At 41.3% G+C, this 26,210-nt stretch overlaps 1 protein-coding gene across 6 annotated transcripts in view; it reads right to left on the bottom strand.

The window, feature by feature from the left end:
- Nucleotides 1-26,210, bottom strand: part of dgkg (diacylglycerol kinase, gamma) — a 114,853-nt gene that overhangs the window by 41,255 nt on the left and 47,388 nt on the right. For all 6 annotated transcript variants that reach the window (XM_081598794.1, XM_081598805.1, XM_081598808.1 and 3 more), the window contains 8 exons: nt 24,130-24,246; nt 22,279-22,377; nt 20,427-20,537; nt 20,269-20,342; nt 17,195-17,269; nt 12,065-12,150; nt 11,628-11,717; nt 10,014-10,174 (listed from right to left, as the gene is read on the bottom strand). In XM_081598794.1, coding sequence (XP_081454920.1) covers nt 10,014-10,174; nt 11,628-11,717; nt 12,065-12,150; nt 17,195-17,269; nt 20,269-20,342; nt 20,427-20,537; nt 22,279-22,377; nt 24,130-24,246 — 813 coding nt within the window. The remainder of the gene's footprint in view (nt 1-10,013; nt 10,175-11,627; nt 11,718-12,064; nt 12,151-17,194; nt 17,270-20,268; nt 20,343-20,426; nt 20,538-22,278; nt 22,378-24,129; nt 24,247-26,210) is intronic.

The raw sequence follows: 26,210 nt of genomic DNA, 5'->3' as shown, positions 1-26,210 counted from the left end.
GGTGACCAAACTTTTTGAGATCAAGATCTATTTTTCTCTCACCAGTCGGCTGATATCTACCACATGACACAGACTATCAGGTGTGAAAACTAACCTAAATGATCATAGATCAATTAGGCAGTGTGAAAACTCACATCTGACCGGATTATCACACTTGATAGTCTGGAACACTTGGTTTGATTAGTGACCAAAACTGCAACATTTGTCACATTTTTAGCAGTTAATTTTTCACACTGCACCGTGTCAAACAAACCAAACCCTTTAAAAAACCTGTTCCCCCCCTCGCCAGTGGGCGCACTGCACCAAGAACTACTGAAGAAAAGGGCATGAAAACCTCCGAAGAAGAGTGCAACTTCCTTCTTCACAAAATGTAAACAAATACAGAGTAGCTTCAGATTTTAGTGGTTGTAGGATTTATATTTATCTTTGGTAACAAGCCATTTGTACCTCTATATTTAGACTCTTGCATTTGTTTTGGTTTACCCAGAATGCCCTTCTCTATAGTCCCCTTCCTGCTTTTGGAGCGGTCTCTGGTCCGCTTGGCATTCACATATGCATTCTAACCTCACCAGACTTCATGTTAACTAAACCCAGACCTTGGGTTGTAGGAAAACCACAGTTTGCTCTATTGGTCCGTATCAGAACTAGATTGTGCATTCACACCTCCACAAACAAACCGGACCATCCAGACAAATAAACTAGGGTTTGATTAAAATGAACTAAAGAGGGAGGGTGTGAATACATCGTAAAAGTTATTTCCTAGTGGTGCAATAAAATGCATGAACCAAAAAATAAATCATAAGAAAAATACGAGTCGTCACTCAGCAGATGTCCTAGAATACCTTGACTCATTGTGAAGAAAACAGAATCCACCGTGATCCTCTAAGTAAAGCAACAGAGACAGACATACTCACAGTGGATGGGGTGAGCTGAACCCAGCAGGCCTAATTGGCCCTGAGCTGGACCAGAGCTGCTTTTGCTGCACCCAGGCCTGAGGACGTAATGTGCCTTTCACTGATAAGCAACCACTGGACTCGATATAAGTTATAAATCCACTGGACATCAGAGGATATCATGTGGCTGATGCAGATTTAACTCCAGGATGTGGCTCATGTGATGGAGCGTGACCACTTCACTGCAACACACAGTCACTGCTTTATGCCCCTCAATGAACAAGAACATCTGGTTCTGCCTAAATGTCAGATATATGTCCATCTCTTCAGACCAAATATAAAGAAAACCTTATTCTGCTGCATGTGAGCACTGTCCCTTTAATCAACTGCATGCTTTGGATGTGTCTGAAATCTTGAGTAACCTAAGCAAGAGATCTGAGAATAGTGAGGTGTTAAGATGGATAGCTGTGCCTAAAGTTAGCCTGCAGTGATGTCTAACTCTCGCCACAGGACCCAGTATCAAATTTGGTCTCAGTTAAACTGAAGATGACCCTCTATTTTAAGATCCGATGTCTGTGAGATCTCAGCACTTTGCATCAGAGCTAGCCAGAGCCCCGATGTGAGCGTGAACAAACAGATGTGTGTCATCACACCCGTCCACCTGCCTCGTGCCAACTCTGATTCCTCTTGTTGCAGAGAAGTGAAACACCTGCAGAGGCAGGCAGGGTGCCAGGGTGTCAGTACAGATTCCCCTGCTAATAAAAATGAGCAGGGATAAAAACAATACAGCAAACAAAGTTAAGACAGAGAATGACAATCTGTTGTGGTGAAGAGAGAGCTGAGTCAAAAAGGGAAGCTATTGATTTGCCGGTTCATCTACGTTCCTACCCACATCTATGGTCATGACTTTAGGTCATGACCGAAAGAACAAGGCTGCGGATACAAGCGGCCAAATTGAGTATTCTCCATAGGGTGTCTGGGCTCTCCCTTAGAGATAGGGCGAGAAAATCAGTCATCTTGGAGGTACTCATAGTAGAACCACTTCTCCTTCATGTCGAGAGGAGCCAGTTGAGGTGACTCGGGCATCTGGTCAGGATGCCTCCTGGACGCCTCCCTGGTGAGGTGCTCCGGGCATGGGAGGAGGCCCTGGGGAAGACCCAGGACACACTGGAGGGGCTATGTTTCTCGGCTGGCCTGAGAACGCCTTGGGATTTGCCCGGAGGAGCTGGAAGAAGTGGCTGGGGAGAGGGAAGTCTGGGCCTCCCTTCTGAAGCTGCTGCCTCTGCAGCCCAACCCCAGGTAAGCGGGCAGGCTGGATGGCTGGAAATACACACTAGCTTAGTGAAACTCCCCAAGTAGGGATACAAAAGATACGTTATATTGCCAAACTATTGGTTCTCCCACCTTGACTCGCATATGAGCTGAAATGACATCCTATTCCTAATCCGTAGGGTTCAATATGACATTGGTCCACCATTTACAGCTAGAATAGCTTCAACTCTTCGGGAAAGGCTGTCCGCAAAGAGTTGAAGGCTGTTTATGAGGATTTTTGACCATTATTCCAGAAGTGCATTTGTGAGGTCATATACTGATGTTGGACGAGAAGGCCAGGCTATCAGTCTCCTCTCTAATTCATCCCAAAGGTGTTTTATCAGGTTGGGGTCAGGACTCTGTGCAGACCAGTCACAGTTCTGGAATTCACCGAGTACTGAGAGCGACCCATTTTTCACAAATGTTTGTACAAACAGTCTGCATGTGTAGGTGCTTCATCTTATACACCTGTGGTCATGGAAGTGACTGGAACACCTGATTCTAATCATTTGGATGGGTGAGCAAATACTTTTGGCAATATACTGTATCCTAGTATTAAGCAATCAGATCAATGCTAATAAACAGCAAAACAGCACGTCACTATGCACCACGGATGGAGGACCAGTCTTGGGGTCTGGACTTGTTGTTTCCTGGTCTTGGGCTAGGCCTTGGATTGTTAAGGGAGTAAAGTTTTTGTAATTTTGGCAAAAACTATAGTGTTGAAACAGCCTTGAAGCAGTTTGTGAAACTAGACTAACACAAGACCAAAACTGAGGCAAACAATCCAAAACCGGGAGAAAAAACAGATTGGGATCACTCTCTGTCCCTGATAATATAGAGTTACCTGATAGGAATATATTTAGGAGCTGCAGCCAGCTTTCTCTGCTTTTTAACACCTCTCTCTCGCTGTGTGTTAATGTGTGTGTGAGGTTGTGTATCAAAGCATGTGCACGCTGCTCCTCATGTCTTTAGAACCAGCCAGGTGTCACTCAGCACGGTCATTCATTACGGCAGTAACCTGGCCTGAACCTGGCAGTAGCTGGCTTCCTGTCACTGATACTTCCCCTGACCTTCAGTCGGTGCCAGGACCACACACACACACACACACACGCACGCACGCATGCACGCACACCTCTCTGTACAGTTTCTGCAGTTTGGAATATGGAAAACTGACTTTTTATGTGTACTAAACTCCATAAACTGCTGTTACTAACAGACTGCTTAACATCCTTATATCTGTTCTCCAGTCAAACATGCCAAAGTCAGGGAAGGCTGCAGAGACTGGTCATTAATACTGGGAATGATCCCACAGCATAGCACATCACACATCCAGCGAGGAGCAGAGACATACAGGCACATATAAACACACTGACAGCATGGGGTCAGCTTCCTCTCTGAAACATGAGGTGCCATCTATCATAGCTGCTGACATGGTGTCATTTCCTTCTCCCTGATTCCTCCTCTCAGATAGTTTCCAGGCCAAAGGTGAAGCCAAAGTGTTTAGGAAGTGATACAAGTGTGTTGAGTGGAACTAATTAGGGGAAAATGGAAGACGGAATAAAAACTGTGTTTACTTGGGGAGCTCTGAAAGGTTTGGTGTCTTCAGCATCAGATCATCCCTTTGCTTCGTTGTGCTGGAAGTGCTGATGCACACTTCAGGCTGCGTTTGTCATTTTGATCATTTACATGATCAAAACCTTCATTCAAACTCTGTAAGGCTAAAGGTGACCTGGTATGTTTCCTTGAACATGTTAGGACAGGTCTATTGGCTACAAAACATGTATTACTGAACATGTTTTGTAGTCCACTAGTTCCTAGAAAATGACATACAGTGGTAAAACTAGCTGACCAAATGTGCTGGAGCTCGGGTTGCTAGGTGACAGCAGTACCAAAAAACCATCAACTTATTTCCAAAATGAGGCTGAGTGTTTTTTTTAACTGCTTAGGCTGTTTAGAAACTCAAGTGGAAGTACATAAACATGCAAGATGTGAATTGTGCATAATAGGTCCCCTTTAAAAAAAATCATAATCTACCATTTTTATTATGTAAAGCCTTTCTGCTCTATGTAGTGTAGAGCATTATGGCCCCTCCCCACCGGCTGCAGGTCAGCTGGCTGAAATACGGTCACTGCACTTTTTCTGCACTTACAAGAAAAACAAATTTGGATGCTTAGAAATATTTCTGGTTGTAAAAAAATTGACCTAGGTTGTGATGCGAGTTGTGAATTGAACTCTTGAATGGCATTGAATCAGGGTCTATTGTTCGACATGGGGTGATGCGGTATTGAAATGTGCCAATATTTCTCTACAAAGTGAAGTCTGTCTTGTGAAGTGCTGTCCAGTAGGCTGTCAGCTGTCTGTCAAAGAAAGCCTAGCTGTTACTATAAGGATGTGAACTTGAGTGAAATAAGCTTGACATGTTATTACATATTTGAAAGTCTTATTTTGAGGTAAAAAATGAAGTGGTGTTTTAATTGCAGTTTCCAAGCTTTCAAGCTTCTGCCTCACAGAGCAGCCTTCCCCATTCAGATCCTTCAGACTAGCCAGAAGAAACTAGCAAACACCTGGTGGAACTGCACATTTTCTGAACTACTTCTCAGAGTAATGCTGGTAGAAATGTTAATAGATGGGGTTAACAGAGAAGAGCCATGTTGTGATGACTTCCTGAAGGTGGAGTTTCAGAAAGAGCAGGAGTTTTTAAAGAGACACAGAACCAAGGTGTTAAATTATGAAGTTAAATTTCTTTTAAGTCACATTTGATATATACAGCATTTTTATAACACTGAAGGTAGCATAGTTACATGACTGCTAATATATGACTCTATGTGCCTGGTGAATACATAACACTGCCTCTTCAAACAAGCAAACACAAATGTTTTAAATTCTAAAATTGTTCACATAATCCCAGTAATCAGTATCATCTGGTTGGGTGGACTGGATGTATTCCTTCAACTTTAACTATGATAACACATCTTACACCAACATAGAACCTGTTCTTGTTAACGGAGGACGTGTACAAGGTGGGATCCTGTCTACTCATAACCTCTCTAAGCAACCCCAGTTAGAAAAGTCAGTAATGGCTGACAAGACAGTAGATGAACTCCATGATTGATGCATGCCCCCCCCCCACATCCATAAGCAAATTTAGAGTTGCTTAAAGCTTTTTCCTAAGTAGTAACAAACTTGAAAGTCACATATGGAGAATCCAAAAATGTATTTATTTTTTCTGGAAAGATGCATTCTTCATAAGTTGAAATAAAATACTTCACCTTCTGATTTACAGCTCTGAGTGGTTCAGCTGAGCCGGCCACATGCTCCACACTGTGTCATCCACAATTAAGTCAGCGAGATAAAGGACAGATGACTGTGGAAGCTTTCAAATTCGGCCTTGCCAGCCTCCCGTCGCTGTGGCAACCAAAAGCCCGACCAGCAAGGTCTGGGATGGGACGGCAGGAAACACGGGCCTTGTATGGTTTGCGAAGCAGATTTGAGGTCTTAGTAACGGCGCCATCAGCGATGTGAGTCAGAGTCAGGTTTGCTCAGGTGCCGTGTGCACACAGACTCTCAGCCATCTGTCACAGAGGCTCCTGGAGGGTCAGCAATCTGTCGCCAAGTTCGGCACAGTCAAAGTGGGCATGCAGCCTCGCGCAGAAAACCTTTACATTAAACCCACAAGTCAGCACTTCCTCACATCAAACTGTCCTCTGAACAGACCCAATCCAGCAATGCTCTGGTCTCCATTTCACATGTTCTCATTATTTTGAGATCATTTAAAAAAAACAATTTGGGACACAAATATGTTGTTTGTTTGTGTGAGCCTACATCACTGTGACTGCTTAAGCAGCAGATTAGTGGGAAGATGATTGTGAGGCTGAGTCAGAATAAACCCAAATCAAACTGCACGGCTTCTCCCGGCTCCTTGGATCAGGTTTGGGTAGAAACAAAACATGCTCACACACAATGACATAAGCTCCTTTGTGTCAGAATGTGGCTACTCAGGAAATACTTGTCATATTAAACAGTCCTGATTCTCCATAAACAAAGTTTTTCTCGAATCCACACAATGCTAGAGTTACACACAGACCTAAATGAGCGTCAGTCCAACCCAGCCACAGTGCCTTGCTCTCGACTCCGCATCGTGTTTTGGTGTTTGTTCTGCTGATCGCCACCGCTCAGACACTTTCTCTAAAGTTCAATAACTAATAAATATCAGAAGGTATTTCTTGTTAATTTCTCATTTCCACGATTACTTCCCTGAGTTCTTAGTTGGTGGCGCTGAAGCTGCCTTTCCATCGATCATATTATTGCACAATTTGACATTTTGAAAATAAATTCATCAGGAAGCCTGCTAAAAAAAAACCAAAGTTAAAAAAAATAAAAAAACTCATGGTTTTTTTGATAAAAAAAAAAAAACTAAACTAAACCTTTGGCTCTAGGATGAGGTGTTTTATTGTCCATATGGAAATTGGTTTATTTTGCAAAACTGCAATGCAAATACTTTCGCATCATACAAGTCACGTGATCAACAACAGGATGTTGCCACTGACACAAACCACGAAGAAGACAACAACAGGAACTAGTTGGAGGATCACAGTGTTGTATGTTTTCTAATGACTTACCGTGTGAACAAGCTTATTCACGTATGATTTTAATTGCATTTCTTATTTAACAGAAATGGTAATGGTCAGGCACCAGAACCATCCAAACCAGCGCCCCCTAGTGGTGTGTTCTCTCCCAACTCATCTCTCTCTACACAGAAGACTGCAACTTGGCAGACCTGTGTGTGTGTGTGCGTGTGTGTGCGTGTGTGTGCGTGTGTGTGTGTCTGTGTGCGTGTGTGTGCGCGTGTGTATGCGTGTGCGTGTGTGTGAACCTCCTGTTTACTCAGCTGTCATTGCCAGTAACTTCAGGAATTCCACAAACCGTACAGGTTGGCATTACTAATATGGTTCTGTTCAGGACGACATACTAAGTAGAAACATGTTTTCTCATTGACATGTGGTTGGTATGAACATGGTTGAAAGTCGGCCCTAAATACCATATTGACATAGCGAATCAGTTTTAGCGCAACAAATTTTTTAGCTAGTGGTGTCCACCACCGGTCATGTTGTCATGGTCTGATCCATGACAACATTAAGTCTGCACCCAGACAGCATGTAAATTGGCTGGTCCACTTGTGTGGTCAGAACCTCTTGGGGATTAACCTGGCTGTAGACGTGATGACGGACTTCAGGAGAACAGCCCCCCCCCACCCCGGAGTCTCCTCACTGCTCTCAGCAACACGGTGTCCGCTGTGGTTCGCTTCTGGTTCATAGGAATCAACCTTGCTCTGAAGCTGAACTGGTCCTCACACAGAAACGGCTTGGAAGCCCAGCAGAGACGTCACTTTCTGCGACAACTCACGAAGTGCAACCTACCAAAGGACATGCTGTGAACTCTTATAAGAGGAAACATTTTAATTCACTTTCTGAATTTAAATACTGAATTGGTGAAACACATGAACTTCTTGATGATGTTCTAATTTTGTTGAGATGCGTCTGTATCTTGGGTTTAAGAGTCAAACTGTAACCCCAGACCTGATCTGGGGTCACAAAGGGGTGGGGAACCTAGAAGAGGTGAGCAAAGACCTTCAAAGTTTTAAAAAAAAATTATTTTTCAGCATAAGTCTTTACATGTGCTGTTCTCACAGTGTGTGTCATTGAAGGTGCATTGCCTCCTAATTCCATTTCCTTTGTAAATAATTCAGTTTCTGTGGAAATATGGTAGACGTCCGCCAATTACGCCCCTTCGCTTTAGCCAACTGCAATCTAAGATTTATACTAAATGAAGACATTGACAGAGTTACTCTCTACTGCATGTAAATGTTAAAAGCTTATAGGCTTTTAGGAGAACCTCATGTGAACAGTTTGGACACATCTCAAGGAGTGAAAGGTGCCACCGTTCCAAAGCTGGAGCTCTAAAAATCCCTTACAGCATGTAAAGTTTAAATGATCAGTCCAGCATGTTGCTTGCTAAAGAACAACAAAATTTCAGAACTTGATGTTAGGTACAGCTCTGGAAACTGACTGACAAAGTGGAGACAACATCTTAATTACAGCCAATAGTAATGAAGACAAAAGAAGGAAAAATGTTTGATTAAGAAAACCTAGAACCTACCCACCAAGACCGTAACCAGTCACTTCCTCTGGTCTGTGCAGCTAGTGGGGCTAAAAGAGCAGAGCTGTGCTACGCTGTCATAACTTCATAAGCACCTTGTTTGTCACCTGCATAAATGTCCCCCGAGGCCCCAGTAAAGCATCTCTAAGACGGCATAAAATGGTTGCTAAGCAACTGTCACCTGGCAGCAGGCTCTTTTCCTCCAATTAAGGGATCAAACATGCCCCAGAGGAAGCAGAAACCAACAGACGATTCAACTAATTGTGTGCGTCCACACAGATCAAATCATCCGTCTCTCAAAGTTTTTACTGAAGTTTTCATGACAAGATCAAACTGCATCCAGAGCCGTTTGCCAGAGTTCAAATCAGCGTTTCCAACAACATACAGTATTTCTGTTGAGCCAAGTGTCGTATCACTGCAGAAGCTTTTCCAGAGTTCAGAAGAGTGTTCCTCATTCTGACCAGTCCAGTTGGGCTTTGGAGAAACATCCAGGGACGTACAGTGAGTGTGCTTAGCGTTCATAGCAGCTGACTGCATTTCATAGGAAGAATAGCATCTGCTGTGTCTTTCTTAAGCTCTCTTAGACTGCCCCTTGGTTCTTTGACAGTTCTTGATTCTTTTTGTGACTCCTCTGTGAGTCAGCTTACAACATGCCCCAGGCTGCTGCTGGTTTTGGTGAAAACCATGTTAATTATGACAGATTATGACTCCCAGCAGCACTCAGTAGCTGCATTTCCATTACAAGCAAAACTGTGTCAATATTCTGCTAATGCAAAAAACTAAATTTTGCGATTGCTGTTTCCATCAAAAAACAAATTCAGTTAAAATCACACATGAATGCGTTTGTTCACCTGCTAAGTCATTAAAAAACGCAGCGCCATCCTCCTCCTACCACTTCCTGTCATCTTTGTGGTTTTTGCCAGTAGTAACCTCCAGCTGTTGACCATGTGATGCACAAAAAGTGTTTCATTTGCAGTATTTGAACATTTCGATTCATACAGCTGAAAAGCCACCTCATCCTAGCGCAAAATCTTTTTATCAAAAAACGTGAGTTGTTTTGAAATTGCTGTTTCCAGTAAGTTGATTCATTTTCATAATTCCAGGTTTTGCAACAGAAACGCAAACAATGAAACATTCAAGTTCCAAATGCAACTGCAACCATTTATATCAATTTCTTTTGTTAAAGCAAGAATAATATCTGTGAAGGTCTATTTACTTTTACCAATTATGCCAACGTGCAATATCTTGTTAATGTAGCCCTTTTTTAATAGGCAACGGGTTTATGTCAGACCAGTTGATGTTGACCTGCACACAGCAGCAGGAATTGTTTCTAAATACTTTCTGGATTTCTATGACTCATTGAACATCCAGGTCTTCAGTACTTTAGAAATGTCAAATAATTTCGCTTGATCTTTTTGTACTTGTTGGTTACTTGAGTTGTTATCAGCGGGAGTGAATTTGATCTCACTTGTCTAATTGGAAAAGGAAAAGAAAGTTGCGTTCAAAACTTATTTTATCTGTTGTTGCACAGCCAAAAAATAATCATCATTGCTTTTTATGCTTTTCAGAAACATCAATTTATTATCCAGCATACTAAAGTATGAACACATGTGATGATTACGGCACAAACAGGACACAGAAAATGTGCCTTACCACTCCCACAGAGAAGTAGTTGTTGACGATGCTGTAAGGGACGGGGTCGCCCTTCTCCTCCTTGTCGTGAGGAACGATGTTGATGTTCCAGCGGTCCAGTACCACCTTGGTGCTGTGTTCAATGTTCTTCATGATTGTCATCAGGTTGCCGCCTTCATATCCTGCCAGGACAGCCACACAGGGTGAAGGGAAAAGAAAAACACAACTAAATGACAGTCTGGTAGAAAAGCAACACTTGTATAATAATAAAATAAAAATTTGGGCAATGCAAGTACATTAGTCAGTCAGTTTGGCAAGCAATTGTGAGAACCTAAAAGGTTTGACCCAAGCCAAAATTTTTTAAAAGACAGTACTGACCAATGTCTGTAAACTTTTGAGTTCAAGAAAAGTAAAAAAAAAAAAAATCCAAAAGCTTTTTTTAAATATAAATTTATTTACAATTTTCAGAGTCAAACAACCAAGACAGACAAAAAAACAACAAAAAGCAAACAATTGAGCAATAAATAAATAAATAAAAACAGGACCAAACAGTCACAACAGTGCCAGCTTACTGGAGTACTGATAAAAGAAGACAAAACATGTGCACATCAGTCCATACTGATCACTTCTCTCACCAAGTTTTCTATCATTTAGCAAATAAAAAATATTTTGGTAATTCTATCCAAGCCAAAACAAGAAATGTTTGGCCTGAGTTTACTTCAGACAGTGAAATTTTTTTTTGGTCTTTTTATTCAGTGAGTGTAAATATCTGTTCTTCAAAACCATTAAGGTAAGGATTTTCTCCTAAATAACCCAGGTTATTATAGAATTTATTTATTGCTGCAGAATTTGCTAGATGATCTGAAACAAGTAAAAATGGAAGAAATATGCATGGGGGCACGCATTTATTCTTATTTCTCTGATGTTCCTGATGAGGGAAACATTTCCCAAACTGAGCAGTTTCTAGAAAGGCTTCAGGACACGATTCCAGGAAACGAAAAAGTTGAAAGTGGGAGTTGTTATGGCTAAATTAAAAACTTCACACACACAAAGCAGTTGTGCTGTAAATTCATTGCCTTGTGTTGATTAATCACAGAACCATGGCCTTGTTATATGAAAGCTTGGTGGTGACTACTTTATTGTTGCTGCTGGGAAGATGAGCCCAGCTCTTACTCAGCCTTATGAAAATGTTGTTATTAAGCTTCCAGTTCCAGGGGAGTGAGGAGCTCAGCTGAATGGATCATCTTTCAGCAGCTTTCAAGGTTGAAGGCAGATCAGGCTGAGCAGCATGTGAAGACAAGCAGCTAGTTTTTGGTGGAGAAAACAGTACAGTATGTGTGTGACAGACCTAACCTGGTAGATATTACTTAATTCAGTTCACCAATTTACTGTATGCATCATCTCAAAGGACTCATCAAAGAACCCAGTTCAATCCAGATTCAGTTATTAAACAATGCACTTGAGGCAGTAATGCGTTTTCCAGGCACATGGCGCCATTTTATAACACAATCAAGTAACTACCTTACCTTCAGTTGTTATGAAAATGATATGTATATCAAATACGACTTAAAAACAAACTCTGATATGGAGATATCGCTACATTACTGTAATGACAGAGTCTGAGGAAGTTCTCACCTCCTCCCCAGTGTAAACATCGTGCCAGGTCATTTCCTGTGCCCAGAGGGAGGATGGCCACTGGAGGGTATCTGGTAAATTTAGCTTTATCTGTAAGCAGGAAGAAGACAAGTCAAACTCTGTTGCGAGTGATGAAAGTAAAACCTTTAAAAAAAAAACTAAAGTCACAATAATTATTTTATAATTTAATCACCCCTCCATGAATCGACCAGGACTGCAAAAACAATGTCTGCTAAAAGCACACAAAGATAAGGTTGAAACACTGACGGAGCTTCCTGCCCTGATGGATTATTATTCCACAGTGGCAAAACTATTTTAATCTCATCTGTAATGTCAGCAGCAAAAATGGGATTATTGCCTTCAGAGGAGGCCTAATGCTGAACGTTTCCTCTCAAAACACATTGGCATCTCAAGTCCAGAGGTTAGATGTTCAGTACCGATGCAGTCGAGGATCCAGCCCACTGTACCGTCACCTCCGCAGGCCAGCACCCGGAAATCTGGGACATCATGGAAAAAGTTGAGCCTGGATGGAAAGGAGATCCGGGAGAATTAAGCGAGTGCAGGAAACAGGTGGTCCACAAACATACAGTCAGGAGGGGAAAGTTCCCTAATTCTAACCACCAGATGGATTAGGAAAGCTGTTTACAGGTCAATAATCCGTTGATTGTGTTTCTTGAGGGATTTCTAAGCTCTGGATGATCTAATGAAGAACGGCTGATGTGTGAGTGTGTGTCCTTCACAGGGACCCTTAATGTGTGTGGGGATACAGCTGCAGGCGTAAGCTTCCCTCCTCCTCTCCTTTCTTTATTCAGTTGGCTTTGAGAGGGCCACAGGCCCCGTTCGGACCCTATGTCCGGCCGGCCGGTCCTGTCCAGAACCGCAGCAGGACCGGCCGTCACAAAGCAGGAAGGAAAGCCTTAAAGGACTTGTGATGTTTGTTGCATCAGCTTAGAATAATTCATGTTCATTTAACTTTGAGCTTTTTCAGGTTCAATGGAATCACTGATGTTTTCCGTTGTGCTGTTGTGACAAGTGAAGAGGAAAAACCTGATAGAAACTCAAAAACAAATTAATGTCAGCGGTGAGAACGGTTTCTAAACCCAAAACCTTTTCATTCAACTCAAAACCGCATATCAGGGGTTACAGTTCATTTAAAGCAAAACTTCATAACAAGATGTAATTTTATTTAAAAGACAAACCCCACAGCTGTTCCTATTGCTGCAAAAATTATATATATTCACGGTTATTGCTATTATATGTAAAAAAAAAAAAAAGTATGTTACAGCCTGTAGATCAAGTATTTAATGTCATTAATTTTTTAAAATTTTTTTAAATAGACCGTCACTGTCACTTAGTCGTTCTGATCTGAACAGAGTAAGACGACTGTGGGGAAACTCTCAGAGCACTGATTGGCTGTGCACAGCAACAGGTTGGGGATGGGCCTCCATACAGGAGCATTTAGCACTGAAACCAGAACTTTAAACCCATAGAGCAGACTCATCCTGAAGCTGAGATTCTTTCTCTGTTTGCCGTTTGGCCTTGTAAAAGACAAAGACCCACACTACACGTGCAAAAACAGACGGCTGGCTGGTCAGAAGCCAAAAAGAAACGTCAGCAACATAAAGGTGGAGAGTAAAGAGATTACAGTTAGTCCACATGCTCAGCCCTCTTAAAGGTAGTGGACAAAAATCTATAGAAAAAATAAAAAAATCACCAACTTAATTTTTCTAGATTGCCCGAGAATTTGTACACTCGGAGCCCGACTGGCTCAGGCCCTCTGCACACGACCCGGCCTCAGTTCCAACAGGATGTAACAGAAGAAACTCGGAACAACTTGGGAAATTCCAGAGCAGTTAAAGAAGTGGCATTTAGCATGCAGGAAACTCACAACTCACTCCACCAGACTGGACACAGCTGCAGAGAACCAACATGTTTTGCTTCACTATTAATCAGATTTTAAAAAAAGAGCTTAACGCTAACAGTGAAAAGAAAGCACACCTGTTTCAGTTTAAGATTTCACACATTAGGACAAACTAATCATCTGATCTGAAGGAGATTCTAAGATCTTTTTAAGTCCACTATGTAATGCTTTCAATGTGTACTAAACCAAAACAAGAAACAAAAAAAATCACCTGTTATAGCAGGCAAAAGATGGCAAAAGGAACCTGTTCAAAAGATCAAATACTAAGAAAATGTACATAAACTTCTGTATTTGAGTAAAGTTGAAGAAAATAATCTAAAGAATCTCTATTGTGGCATTTTAATAAATCATTGTGGTTTACTAACCACAATGATTTGGTTAATAATCATTAACCAAATCATTGTGGTCTTTACGTGCCAAATTAGGTCACGTCTCTAATTTGGCAGCACTTTGGATATTTGACCCAAAAACTGAATCAATAATTGTCAATATTGGCTGATAAGAAATGTTTCCATCATGACATGTTTTCAGTCATATTGGTCAGCCTCGCATTATTGTGAGAGTTTTTCTTGAGGTGATGCAGCTCTCAGTTTTTTGTTTGTTGGTTTGTTTTTTATATCAGCACATCAAAAGGTGACATTTCTGTTGGAGTTGAACAATGCCACCTTTTAGATAAAGTTCATCATCTTGTGACCCTACCAGTGACTCCACCAATCAGTGACCAGCAGTGTTCTGTCGTCGTGTTCTCAGTCAGAACTTGGGACCCCAGAGAAGTCGGAGTCTTAAAGGGTCCGCACTACGTGAAGGTTGCGAGTGGAAATCCCTGAGAACTGAGTCGAGTCGCGCCAAGCGTGTGCTGTCCAAGGCGTATATCCAATGATTGATAGAACATCCAACGTGAAAAAACGTTAATTTATTTTTGCAGTGTACGAAAACATCCAAAGTTTCCATTTATATATGCGCTATTCCTAACTATTCCCAACGAATGTTCAGCCATTATTCATCTTGTCCGACCTGCGAGCTCTATTCATATTTAAACAGCCTATATGTTTATCAGGAGCTTAGCAGTGATTTGGTGCTCAGTCCTACAGAGAGGCCCAGGAAGTTGGAGTGCATTCAGAAGCCGAGTCCTGCCATGTGTGCAGAGTGAATAAGTGCCCTTATTCATGTGAATTGAGGCAAGCTGCCAAAGCAGCAGGGTTACTGACAGAAAGACGTGGTAAAAAAAAAACAACACACACACACACACACAGTGCCACATTTACAGGGCGGTGTAGCAACCACACACTGTTGTTTTTCTCCCAGTCGAAGCCTGAAGCAGCAGCAACAATGACACCTCAGGAGTTTCCAAACTACCCTGACAGGATGAGCTCCTCATGATGAGTCTGTTATCCAACCGATCCCCTTGGTTCAGATTTAATGTCCAACTGGTCGTATTTAAGGATTTACATAAAAAGCTTAGTTTTGTGTGTGTTCATGCGTTGCTGTTCCTGTTGCCTGAATGCTACATAAGGCAAACAGCGCCCTCTAAAGGCCATGCAGAGAACTGAGAGTGAAGCAGAGCGGAGGAGACGGTCAAATTAAAATGAGCTCCATAACCTCCATTTGGGTGATAAGATTTTTTTTGAAGGGTGGCTTTGTTTACGAAGATTTTATAATCCATAATCCCAGATGCATTAGCGTTTATGTTTGTGGATCTGTGTGGTTTGTGTTTAATTTTGGATATTTCAAATGTCTTCCAGTTCCAGCGTGACGTGTTCTTTACAAAAACTACAGCTTACTGGTCTTTGAGAAGGCAAACTTGCATTATTATGCCTTTAGCAATTTATTTCTTGAAAACGGTCTCAAAGACAACAATGTTATTGTTTAATCGCATCAACTTGCTGTATTGTGACAGGCCTATCCAGAAAGCTATTAATCCCAGATGCATTAGCGTCAACAAAAATCAAAACGGATTTTATGAGCATTAAAAATAACGACTGAGTCCAGAAAGCTAATTGCACTCCCAAAACAAATCACTGAGAATGAGCCAACTCTCACCTCAGAGTCTGCTGAGCCTGTTGCTAGGGAACCCATGGTAACAGTTGTGGAGGGTTGAGCTGGTGACGGGTTAGCGCTCTCTGTCACAGCACAGTTCATTTCCATTTCTATGTGTTCCAGAGCACCACTTCACCCTCGTACAGTAACAACAGCTAGAGAGCGGCCAGTAAGACAGAGCGCATGGCCAGGACAAACAGAGCAGCTCTACAGACAATGACACACCCAGGTCAACCTCTAGGTTAAAGCTGCAGATTAGCACTGAATTCTACACCGTTAAATTCTAATTCAAGTCTCACTGACCAAATTTCAGCTCCACCAGCAACACTTGCATTACAAATTATTTTGAATTGTGTTGGCCAATTTTTTTTTCTCGCATTCTTGACTTGTGATCAGGGGTTGAGCAAAACCATTTCAAGGGCCACAAATGGCCCCCACACCATACTTTGGACACCCCCACGCCAGTGATGTTGAGTTTTTGTAGATCGTTTTGATGGGAAACGGAATCCTGCCTTTCCTCACTCTAAGATCATTTCTATCCAGATCTTGGCTCTGCTGGTTGGTCTCATCTAACATTAACCCCACATTGATTTAAAAATTCACTAATGATGACAGATGATGGGCAAAGCTTTTATATTCTGAAAGTATCTTTTTATGTCTATTCAGTGACCACATAACAATACATTTCTCACACTGGATTAACTATAATTCTCTTGAACCGCGGTGACATTCCACTCAGTCTTCCAATAACCGATCAGAGCAGCACAGCCCTCATGTCTGCTGGCACGTGGATCATTCCAGCACTTTCTCCCGGGGAGCTGCGTGCGTCACCGGGCCGTTCTCCATACACGAGGCTCCAGAGGGCAGTAGCTCTGCTCGTCGTGACTGAGTGAGACGCCCTTAAGGTGAAGCGTTAACGGCCTCTCTGCTACGCGGAGCGGCACCAGAATTTATTTCAAAGTACACCATGTGCTCCGCTCTCACATATGCACACGTCTCTGTGTGCACAAAGAGGTAAAAACTATCCGACGGCGGTAACGCGGCGTTCCGCTTCAACCTACTGCAGATTAGTCTGACCTGACAGAGCGAGGAGGGAACAGAACTGGAGATTCAGCACTCGCCTCCTGCATCTGATTCAATACACAATATAATCTTCAGCGGAAAAGGAGTTTTGTTTCTTTTGTCCACTACTAATTGTTAGAAAGCTGACTTTAGTTATTTCTTGATTCACTTGCGTTAAACACATTTGAACCACAAGGCAACAAAATCAGTTCCTTCAGCAGATTTGAGTTATAAGCAAAGGTAAGGCCACTGTGAATAGAAAACAAAAAGTAAAAAGTAAATTTCAGCCAAAAAACTCAGAGATTTTGACATTCATCTCAGACACTTGCTAGAAATTAAAAAAAACGTCTGAAATTTCTGAATTTCAAAAGTTGAACGGTTTTTTTTTTTCTAGAAAATTTTTGAGATCATTCTCAAAATTTCTGAGATTGTTTGGTTTAAATTGACTCCTCCTTTTTTTTATATCCTCAATGGCCTTACTACGCCGTAGTAAACGCAAACCAGCAATGAACAGACAGCAATGTAAAGTCGACTGCAGCAGACTCACCCGTTCATGGGGCCTCCGTGCTCCAGCGTGTACACCTGTCGAGGGTTTAGCAGGTACCTGAACTTTCTGAAGACACTGGAAGAAAACCACAACATGAAGGAACATGGGTTAAGACTTCTGAACACAAATATCAGCTCAGATGTAAATGACTGGGTTAATATTCAACTACAGGAAGCTGCTTGGATGCATTGTGCGAATTGTTGGACATGCAGCATTTTGTTGCCATCAGATGCTGCAGTAAATTTGATTGTAAATTACTTTGAGGAGTAATCGCAGTAGTAGTTTTTACTTAAACTCAATATTAATATTGATATTACTCTGTGTTTCTACACCAGCTTTGTTGCTCTAACGTTTTCTGACTGCTGAGCCGTTCGTTCCATTTGCAGATCAACTAAACACAGTAAACATGATATAATGTCACCGGAGGTACAATACTCTGTTCCTACACACACACACACACACACACACACACACACACACGTCACATGTGGAATACTAGTTTTATTTAGAAAAAAAAAAAAAGATTTGAAAAGTTTTTCTGCCTGAATTTATTTGACTGTTATTTAATGTATGAATTATTTCATCAGCGGTCCCTAAAATAACAGAATTTGTGCACTAAAGTAACATTTTCTCCACCTGATGACGTCTTCAGTTACTCGGTACTTGAGGAACTAATTTACAAAATACTTTCCCCACCCCTCCACCACTGTACATAACAGTTGCTCAGTTTTCAGCAAAACCTGCTGGTGCATTACGGCTGAACACCTCAACTACGGTGTCTTTTCTTGTTTATCAAGAGATTACACAAAGTTATTGGCATCATATACATCTCGCATAATTACACAACTTTTCTGACTTTCTTTTTTTTACATGTAGAACACCATGCAAACTAGAACAGAGAGAAGAAAAGTAAGAAAAAGAAGAAAAAAAGGGTGGATAGGGAAGAGGCTAAAAGTAATAAGTGTATTTTATCCATCTATTTAACTTAGTGACATGGTGATTTATTAAATTATCCTACACATTCAGAAGGTAACTTCAGTCTTTTTTGACCAAACGGTGTTGTTTCATAAGTCTTGTGCTTCGTTCGGAACGCTGCCAACCTCATTTGTGTTTCCCTGCTTCGCTTCAGGTAAATGAAGCATTAATCCTTCACCAGCCCAGCAGGCTGTACAACATGCCACACATTTATCACTCCTGCTGTATCACTGCACTGGACTGTAATTAATGTCAGTTCATTAATTGGATGCCATTCATTTGGGTGCTAGAAGATGAACTTTGACCCCTCTCTCAGGTGTCCTGCAGCCTCTGAGGTTTTCTTCCAGGAAAACTAATTTGACTTAAACTGCCTTTATTTATTATGGTCTGCTCCCAGTAACAAATGATTCAGTGTGTTGCTTGGTAGGTTTTTTTTCTTTCTTTCTGAGCTTTCCTGTTATTTTTTTTTCCTAAAGGGCAAGCACTTATTTAAATGTCATGAAAATTTCACAGATAAAAATAGAACAGCTGTTGTTCTGGTAAATCTCTTTTACTCTTATTTGCCCATTGATAGAGAATAATTGGCTTTCTAGTTGTACAGTAGGAAAAAGTGTGTTGCCGGGCAACACGCTTGCTAGAAAGAAAAGCAGCAGGTTCTGATTGGTCGTGATTGCTGGGAGCTATGTGGCAAATGATGCGAGAATAAAAGCCTTTATTTCCAGCACTCCACCTTTAAACGGCGGCATTCAGAGCCACAGCAGGGCGGAGCGGCTGCGACGCGGTCTGGGAGGAAAACCTTTGATGTGACCTTGTAGCTCACAGGTTCATGACCTTTACGGACCAAAATACACTGACATCAATCCATCTGAGGCACAAGCAACGGCAAACTTAGAAAGCGAAACAAAACAGTTAATCGTAGCTGGAAGATCTAACATAGAACCTGTTAGGTATTTTTTTAAGTGAAACATCAGCTCGGCTTGTTTTCACGTCGGAAAATACTTTCTAAAGGCACAAGTTGCTCTCCTCCTCATAGCCAATTAGCATGTCTCCGTCGCTGCCGCACAGGTAAAACCGGCGTGAGCATTTTAGCCCTCGTGTTGCGTTTAAAGACGGCTCAGAAAAACACGCTACGACGCATTAACAGCGGATTGAATAGTTGTAACGGCTGAAAAAAGTGTGAGGAACAGAGTATCAAATTAAGATAGGAAGAATAGAAAGTTGGCCACTCTGACGTAAAAATAAAAATTCAAATAAAGTTTTCAGTCAGGGAGTATGGGGGGCACGGCTCACTCTGTGGGTGGGCAATGCCCCCCCATCAAATTTCAAACCATTCAGCCACACTTTCCTATAACAGTAAGCATTAGCTAGCCTCTCTCTGTCAGGACGTGTGCAGCCTCTGACATTCTGCATATTTCACATGTTAACATGTTTTAACAATCCACTTGTGGAGCTTTTGTCGTTTATTTATGGTACATATTTTTATTTCATTGTCATTATTTGGTGGAATTAAGAAAATGAAATTCATTATTTATTCATTTAAATGCATTTATTACATTTATTATTTATTATTACAAATGTATTATTTATTTTAAAAAAACATCCAACGCTGCAAAAACATTAAATCTTACCAAGTATTTATGATCTAGTTTCTAGTGCAAATATCTGAGTACACTTCAAATAAAACAAAACTAGATGGCAATTAACTTTCCAGCAAGATACAGGACATTGTTTTAAGCCAATAATTCCTTAATAAAGATAAATTGGCAGATTATTTCATGGAATTATAACATGGAAAACATGCCTAGTTACAGGTTCAGTAATCTGCCAGTGCAACAAATGCTTTCTCATCTATAATAAGGAATTATTGGCATGAAACAATCTCCTATATCTTCCTGAAAAGTTGCTTGTAAGTTAGTTTGGTCTTATTTCAAGTGTCATAAGATATTTGCACTAGAAACTAGGCAAAGATGACGTGGGAAGATTTTGTGTTTTTGTGGTGAAGGGGTTGAACACTTTATATTTGCACTGTGCCAGTGGTCCCCTATAAACTGACACATTAGATTTGGAAACATGGCCGCCGGCGATGAGGTCAAACTCACCGCTCCCCCTGCCTCCCTCCACTCTTAGGGTTGACCAGGACCAGGAGGGGGTGTGTTCCTTGGAGAGGGGTGATCTGCAAGCAGGAAACACACACTCCGCTGTTTAACCTGCTACCTGCCTTAAACCAAGCGTTGCACACCGGTGTGAAGATCAGTACCTGTAGTGTCTGTCTGTCTACAGGAGGGAACTTAAATGTCTTGCTGGCGTCGTCAGGGCTGGTGTTGGGAGTGGACTCACTCTCCCCGCGCTTCGCTGTGGAATGACGATCCTGCGGAGAACAGAAGAGCGTGGTGAACAAGTCACTAAGGAGGAAATAGTAAATGGGTCAGCAGGTGCCCGAGTCTTGATTCAAGGCATGAAATCTCCAATGATGAGATAAACAGCATGCATATAATCAATGTGTCGCTGTTGGAGGGGATGGAGGAGGTTTGACAGCAGAGTCCAGATATAGAGTCAACGGCCAGCGTGAAATGGAAGGCAGGTGGTCACAAGTTTCATCCTGAGATGTTTGAGGAAAGTTGTGATGACTGCAGCTGTTTAATGCTGCTGAGGCGTTTACTTTGAACTCACACCGCTGATCAGACTGGCACAGAACACGCTGCTGATTTTATTTTCTATGACTCCTTTTCCGTTGGTTGGTTGGTTTGTATGAATGTACTGAAAGGCCACACTGATCTAAAGTACGAGAGTAGTTAGATACTCTGAAGTGAAAAAAAAAAAACAACTGATTTTTGAACAAACTTTAAAGAAATACTCTAATTTGCTACAACTAATTGTATTTTGCTTAAGCATTGACTGATTTGATTTTTAATCTAGTCAAAGTTATACTGGGAAGAAAGTCCTGCAGGAAATAGTGACGGGAGCTGGAAAGGCTTGGAGTGTCTCCTCACACTCTCCTGTTTTCGCTACACTAAAAACAGAAAACAGGAGGTAAAAACTTTAAAATATAAGTCAGTTTGTAACATGTAATCAAATCAAGTTCAGCCAAGTAAATATGAGTTTATCAAGTTGTCATGTTAAACAAATGTAAATAAATTTAATCTGACTAACTGGATTACATGTAACAAATTGGCCCATTTTTTTAAAAAGTTGGAGCTCAGATCTCTTTCTTCGGTGTATCATCTGAGTTTTGAACTCTTATTAGTATTTTCCATCTGTCAAATATTTGTTCTCTGTTTTTGTTAAACAACATGACCTGAATTGTTTATTAGTCACCACAGAACAAAATTGCAAATTTAGTTTTACAGCGCCCCTGCTGGAGAGAATGTGAGACAGTCACATTATTCTAGGTTCGTAAGTTTCTGTTTATTTATTTATTAATTTATTCAAGTCCAGATTTGATCTGGTGCAGATTTTTTTTTAAATTATTTATTTATTTATTTTTACATGAGAAAACCAGAATCTTCCCCTGATAAACACATGTTCATATTTTACCGTGTTTGGTTGCTGTTTTAACTGCAGCAACAGTTAAAACAGTGGTTCTTAACCTGGGTTCGATCGAACCCCAGGGGTTCGATGAGTCGGTCTCAGGGGTTCGGTGGAGCCTCTGCCGTGGAGGTAAAGACACACTTGTGTAAAGTCGTGATGACGCCCCGCTTTACCATCACTTGCTGCAGAGGATCACGTTACATCGCTTAGCTAATCGGGGCTGCGGAGGAGCCCTGATTGAAGGAGTTCCACTCTCATCGTGGATTTGAACTTGTGTCTTTATTTACTTCAGCAAAGCTCACAGTTTTTACCAAATTCTGTAGTCTAAATTTGCTCCTTAGTCGCATCTTTTCGGGGTTGCTACTGCCTCTAGTGGCGTGGGGGTGGTAACACAGCTAATATAATTACATCAGAATACCGCAAGGTATTTTGTGTGTCGGGGGGTGGCGGGAGTAAGAAGGGTTCGGTGAATGCGCATATGAAACTGGGGGGTTCGGTACCTCAAAAAAAAAAGGTTAAGGACCACTGAGTTAAAGTTTTTCTATCCCTCCTTTCATGATGTACAGCGGAACGGTTCTCACCAGCACCGCCGGACAGATGTATGATGGCAGCAGGATGTGGTCCTTCAGGGCCCCTCCGTCACACTCAGGCTTCATAGAAGACGCACACTTGTTATGGTACTGCAGTGGACAAGAGAAGGAGAACCATAAGGACTGTAGGCGTCTTCCATCTGACACTCTGCGTTAAGTCATTCAGTCATACAGTGACAGCATGGCTGCTCTGTTTTATCGGCCATGGAGGGTCGACGGAAACGCTCTGCGCACCACGCTGAAGCAGGAGCAGGTGTTGGGATCGATTGGTCTAAACTTTTACATCACATCGCAGACAACAGTGTCACCTAGTGGAACCAGGACGCAATGACGCTTATGAAACGTGAAGGTAGAGTTAATGTAGTAATAATAAGTGTGTGTGAGGGGAGGAGGTGTTTTTTTTTTTAGATAAGTTTGTTTTAGACATAGCTCAATAAAGTAAATTTAATTGCTGAAAATGACGATGAGCTCAATGACTCTGGTATGACCCTACTACCCTGTCCCTATTTCTGAAAATAGCTCATAAGCTGAGCTCTTCAGAATTTACTGCCACTGTTACATCATCCAGCTGTACATCATGGTGGAGCCTCGGTCCTGTGCTGCGGCTCAGTGGACTCTCCTCTCAGCACTAAATTCTCTTCAGAGGTTTTACAGTTTAATTAATGTACAAATGAGCTAAGAATACTCTGCCAGTACTAGTTAAGCAGACTCCTCCTTATCTTCATTTGAATTATTAGGCAACATTGGTACTAAAAACCACCACTAAAGAACATTAGTGAAGCTGTCTTCATGAAACCAACAAGTTTAAATTTGAATTTGAACCATGGCTAAGCGAATGCCAGGGGTTTGCAGTTTCCTACAAACCATACAGGGCACACAGAAGAAGAAAGACCAAAAATCTGCACTTCTCTCCATTTTTTTTCATTATCATGTTAAATACAGAAACAAAATCTAAATTAAAATGTCATGGTTTGAGTTTTTTCCTGGTAGATTTTTTTTAACTGAAGGGGTGTATAAAAAAATGTGATGTGCTAAATTGTATTAATAATACTTAGTATTTTTGACTAAAAATGTATTTCCTTCCTTATCGACAGCAAACAATATTTATTTATTTTTTCCCTGACAAACTGAAAATGACCAATACCTATTGTACTACTTTCAGAGTATTACTTAAGAAGTACTATGTATTTCTTAGAGAATGCATATTGATATGTTAGAGGATGACCTAGTCAAAGTTTAGACTGTCCTGTGTGTGCCTCTGGGTCTTCTCTTGTTGTCGTTATATCAGTCTTTAGACTGTTTGGTCTGCTCTGGATTCCCAGAACCAAACATGGAGAAACATTGATCAGTTTTTATGCTCTGACACAAACTTCCAGAAAATTGTAAAACTGCTGAAACATGGAGTTTCTCTAATTAAAGACTAAAACAACCATTTGTTTAGAGCCGTCTTTGATTAATAACATGATAAAAAATAAAATAAATCACTTGTGTTTCAACCCTTACGTTTCCACTGCAAAGTAATGATTTTCATTCATTTGTTGTTTGATTTTCTTTGTAATCATGTGACGCAGTTTGTTTGGGGTGGTAGCACAATAAAGTATGATATTGTTAAAGGTGGATAACTCATTTTTAGTACTCTAAAGAAGCAAGTTTTGCTTTTGGTATTACACACATACCTTTAATGTTTACGATGCTCCAAAATTTCCGCAAATTTCTGTTACATTGCATCTGTAGTTGCTTCCATCTGCCTCTGGGGGGCAGTGGTCATGGTCCTGTTTATCTAATTACGCCTGTGTTAGAGTAGAACGTGGCGGTTAAAGTGCGGCATGGTGGGCGACTCACCGTGGCCTGACACCAGACACAGTGCAGGCCCGTCAGGGTCTGGTAGCCCTTGATGTTCCTCAAACAGCGCTCGCACTTCGACGGAGAGTTCCCCTCTATCCAAACATGCTGCATGACCTGGAGGAGAGCAGAGGCAGTCGCATGACGACTCATTAGAAGCTATTTCAGAGCAAACTTTATGATTTCATGACTCACTGCATTTTTGGAACCATGTGGTATCAAACGAGTTTATGTATGGAAGCTGAGTTGATATTATACAGTTTCGATAAATCCAAACTTGGCAAAGTACTGCTATAATTACCCATCTGATGATGAAGACACTTTCTCTCTAGCTCTCGGTGAAGCCGGACGCTTTTTTCTCTGCTCCTCTCCCTTCCCATTCTCTCCCTGCTTGCTCTGTTTTTTGTTGCTTTTTTGGAGCTTTTCTTTGCACATCCTCCGAATCTACAAATTATGGATCTGGTCAACCGGTCTCTTAATGTAATTGATCAAATTTTCTCAACGAGAAGACTGGGCACAGGAGAGCCCTCTTGTCCCGTGGGGGCACATACACGGTGGGATTCACCCTGGATTTATTCATGATGACAGGATTTCTGCTGTTTGGAGATTGTGGATTCCTGGCTTATCGACAAATGTGTGACGGATTTGGCCAAACTAGTAAACACTCAGGGACAGAGATGCAAGTTGGATGCGAGTCTTGCTGAGACTGCAGCCCAGCTGAGGACTCTAAAACTCACCAACGGGATGGAATCGACCTTGGAGAAGTTGCTAGCTTCGGTTTAGTGGAACGTCCAAACTAATTTGGATGATTGGGATGAACTATAAGAGATACTGGTTGAAGACTCTAGGTCAGACAGAAATTTTAAGTCTGCCCGATCTAATAAGAATATGTTATTCTGAATCTGGTTCCCTGTGACCTTGGCGGCTACCTCAAATCTCCTGGAGTTTATGTAGACAAACTGCTCCTTCCCATCTCCTCACCCCTCCCGAAGTCACCCGTGGAATCTTATGGCTGAACTCTCAAGGACTCGCTCTTGATATTTCCACCTCTATCAGAGACTTGCTAGGTTTTGTGGGTTCACTCTTTGAGGCTGCGGGCACACCATGGGAGAACAGGCTGTGACAGACGTGGGCTAATCTGCAAACACGTCATAGTTACAGACAAACAAACACTCCCTGACCTCAACGTCTTTGCCAGCATGTTTTTATCTTGCTATATGTGCCATATCCTACCCAATGTTTTCTGTTCATTCTTCAGTTACTCTTTAGATTATTACTTGTTAGAAACTGTGGTGTGCTCATTTTTAACCCATAAAAAGAATTGGAACAAACTTGGAATCCAGAGACTCCAGTTTATTCATCACTCTTTAGCTTATTTTTTGGAAACTGTAGAGTACTCACTATTTAGACCAATATTATACTTAGATTGATTTTTAGATTATTGTGCAGAGAGACACCTGTTATTGCAACCCAGAAAAGGAATTGGAACAAACTTAGAATCCAGAAAAACTTCTTCCAGAAAAGGAACATTTAGTTTTCATTATTACTTAGAAACAGTGGAGTACTCATTACTTTTACAAATTAAGAGCACACTTAGACAGTCCAGAGAATACTGGATTAAAAATTACAATTTTAATGAACGTTTAACACTGGAAATGGAGAGTTTTAAAATATCCAAAGTAAACAACAGAAAAAAACTAATGAATTATGAACCCTTCAAAAAAGGGACAAGTTGAGACCAAAACACCAAACTGAAGACTTTTATCATCCAGTTTTTGGTAGAAAGAGAAAAGCGGTACATCATGCAAATGAAAATGATTGAACTCGTTTTATTTTATCTTGCGATCAATTGATTTATTGTTTATTGTGACAGACCTACACACCACTTGTAGTGTGGTGTGTTGGCCACAATTTGGAAGTGTGGCCAACACAAATTGAATGGCTTCGTTCACTTCCTCTGCTGCTATTACCAAACACAACCACGGCAGACTACAATTCCATCATCGCTCGCAGCTTGTTCTGTCCGCTGATCGACCCGGTAGAAATTCTACTGCGGGAATCCAAGTCAATGGGAGAAATCC

The sequence above is a fragment of the Poecilia reticulata genome, chromosome 2 (assembly GCF_904066995.2).
Source record: "Poecilia reticulata chromosome 2, P_reticulata-male-v2, whole genome shotgun sequence".
Lineage (NCBI taxonomy): Eukaryota > Metazoa > Chordata > Actinopteri > Cyprinodontiformes > Poeciliidae > Poecilia > Poecilia reticulata.
This window is presented reverse-complemented; position numbering and strand designations above follow the sequence as displayed.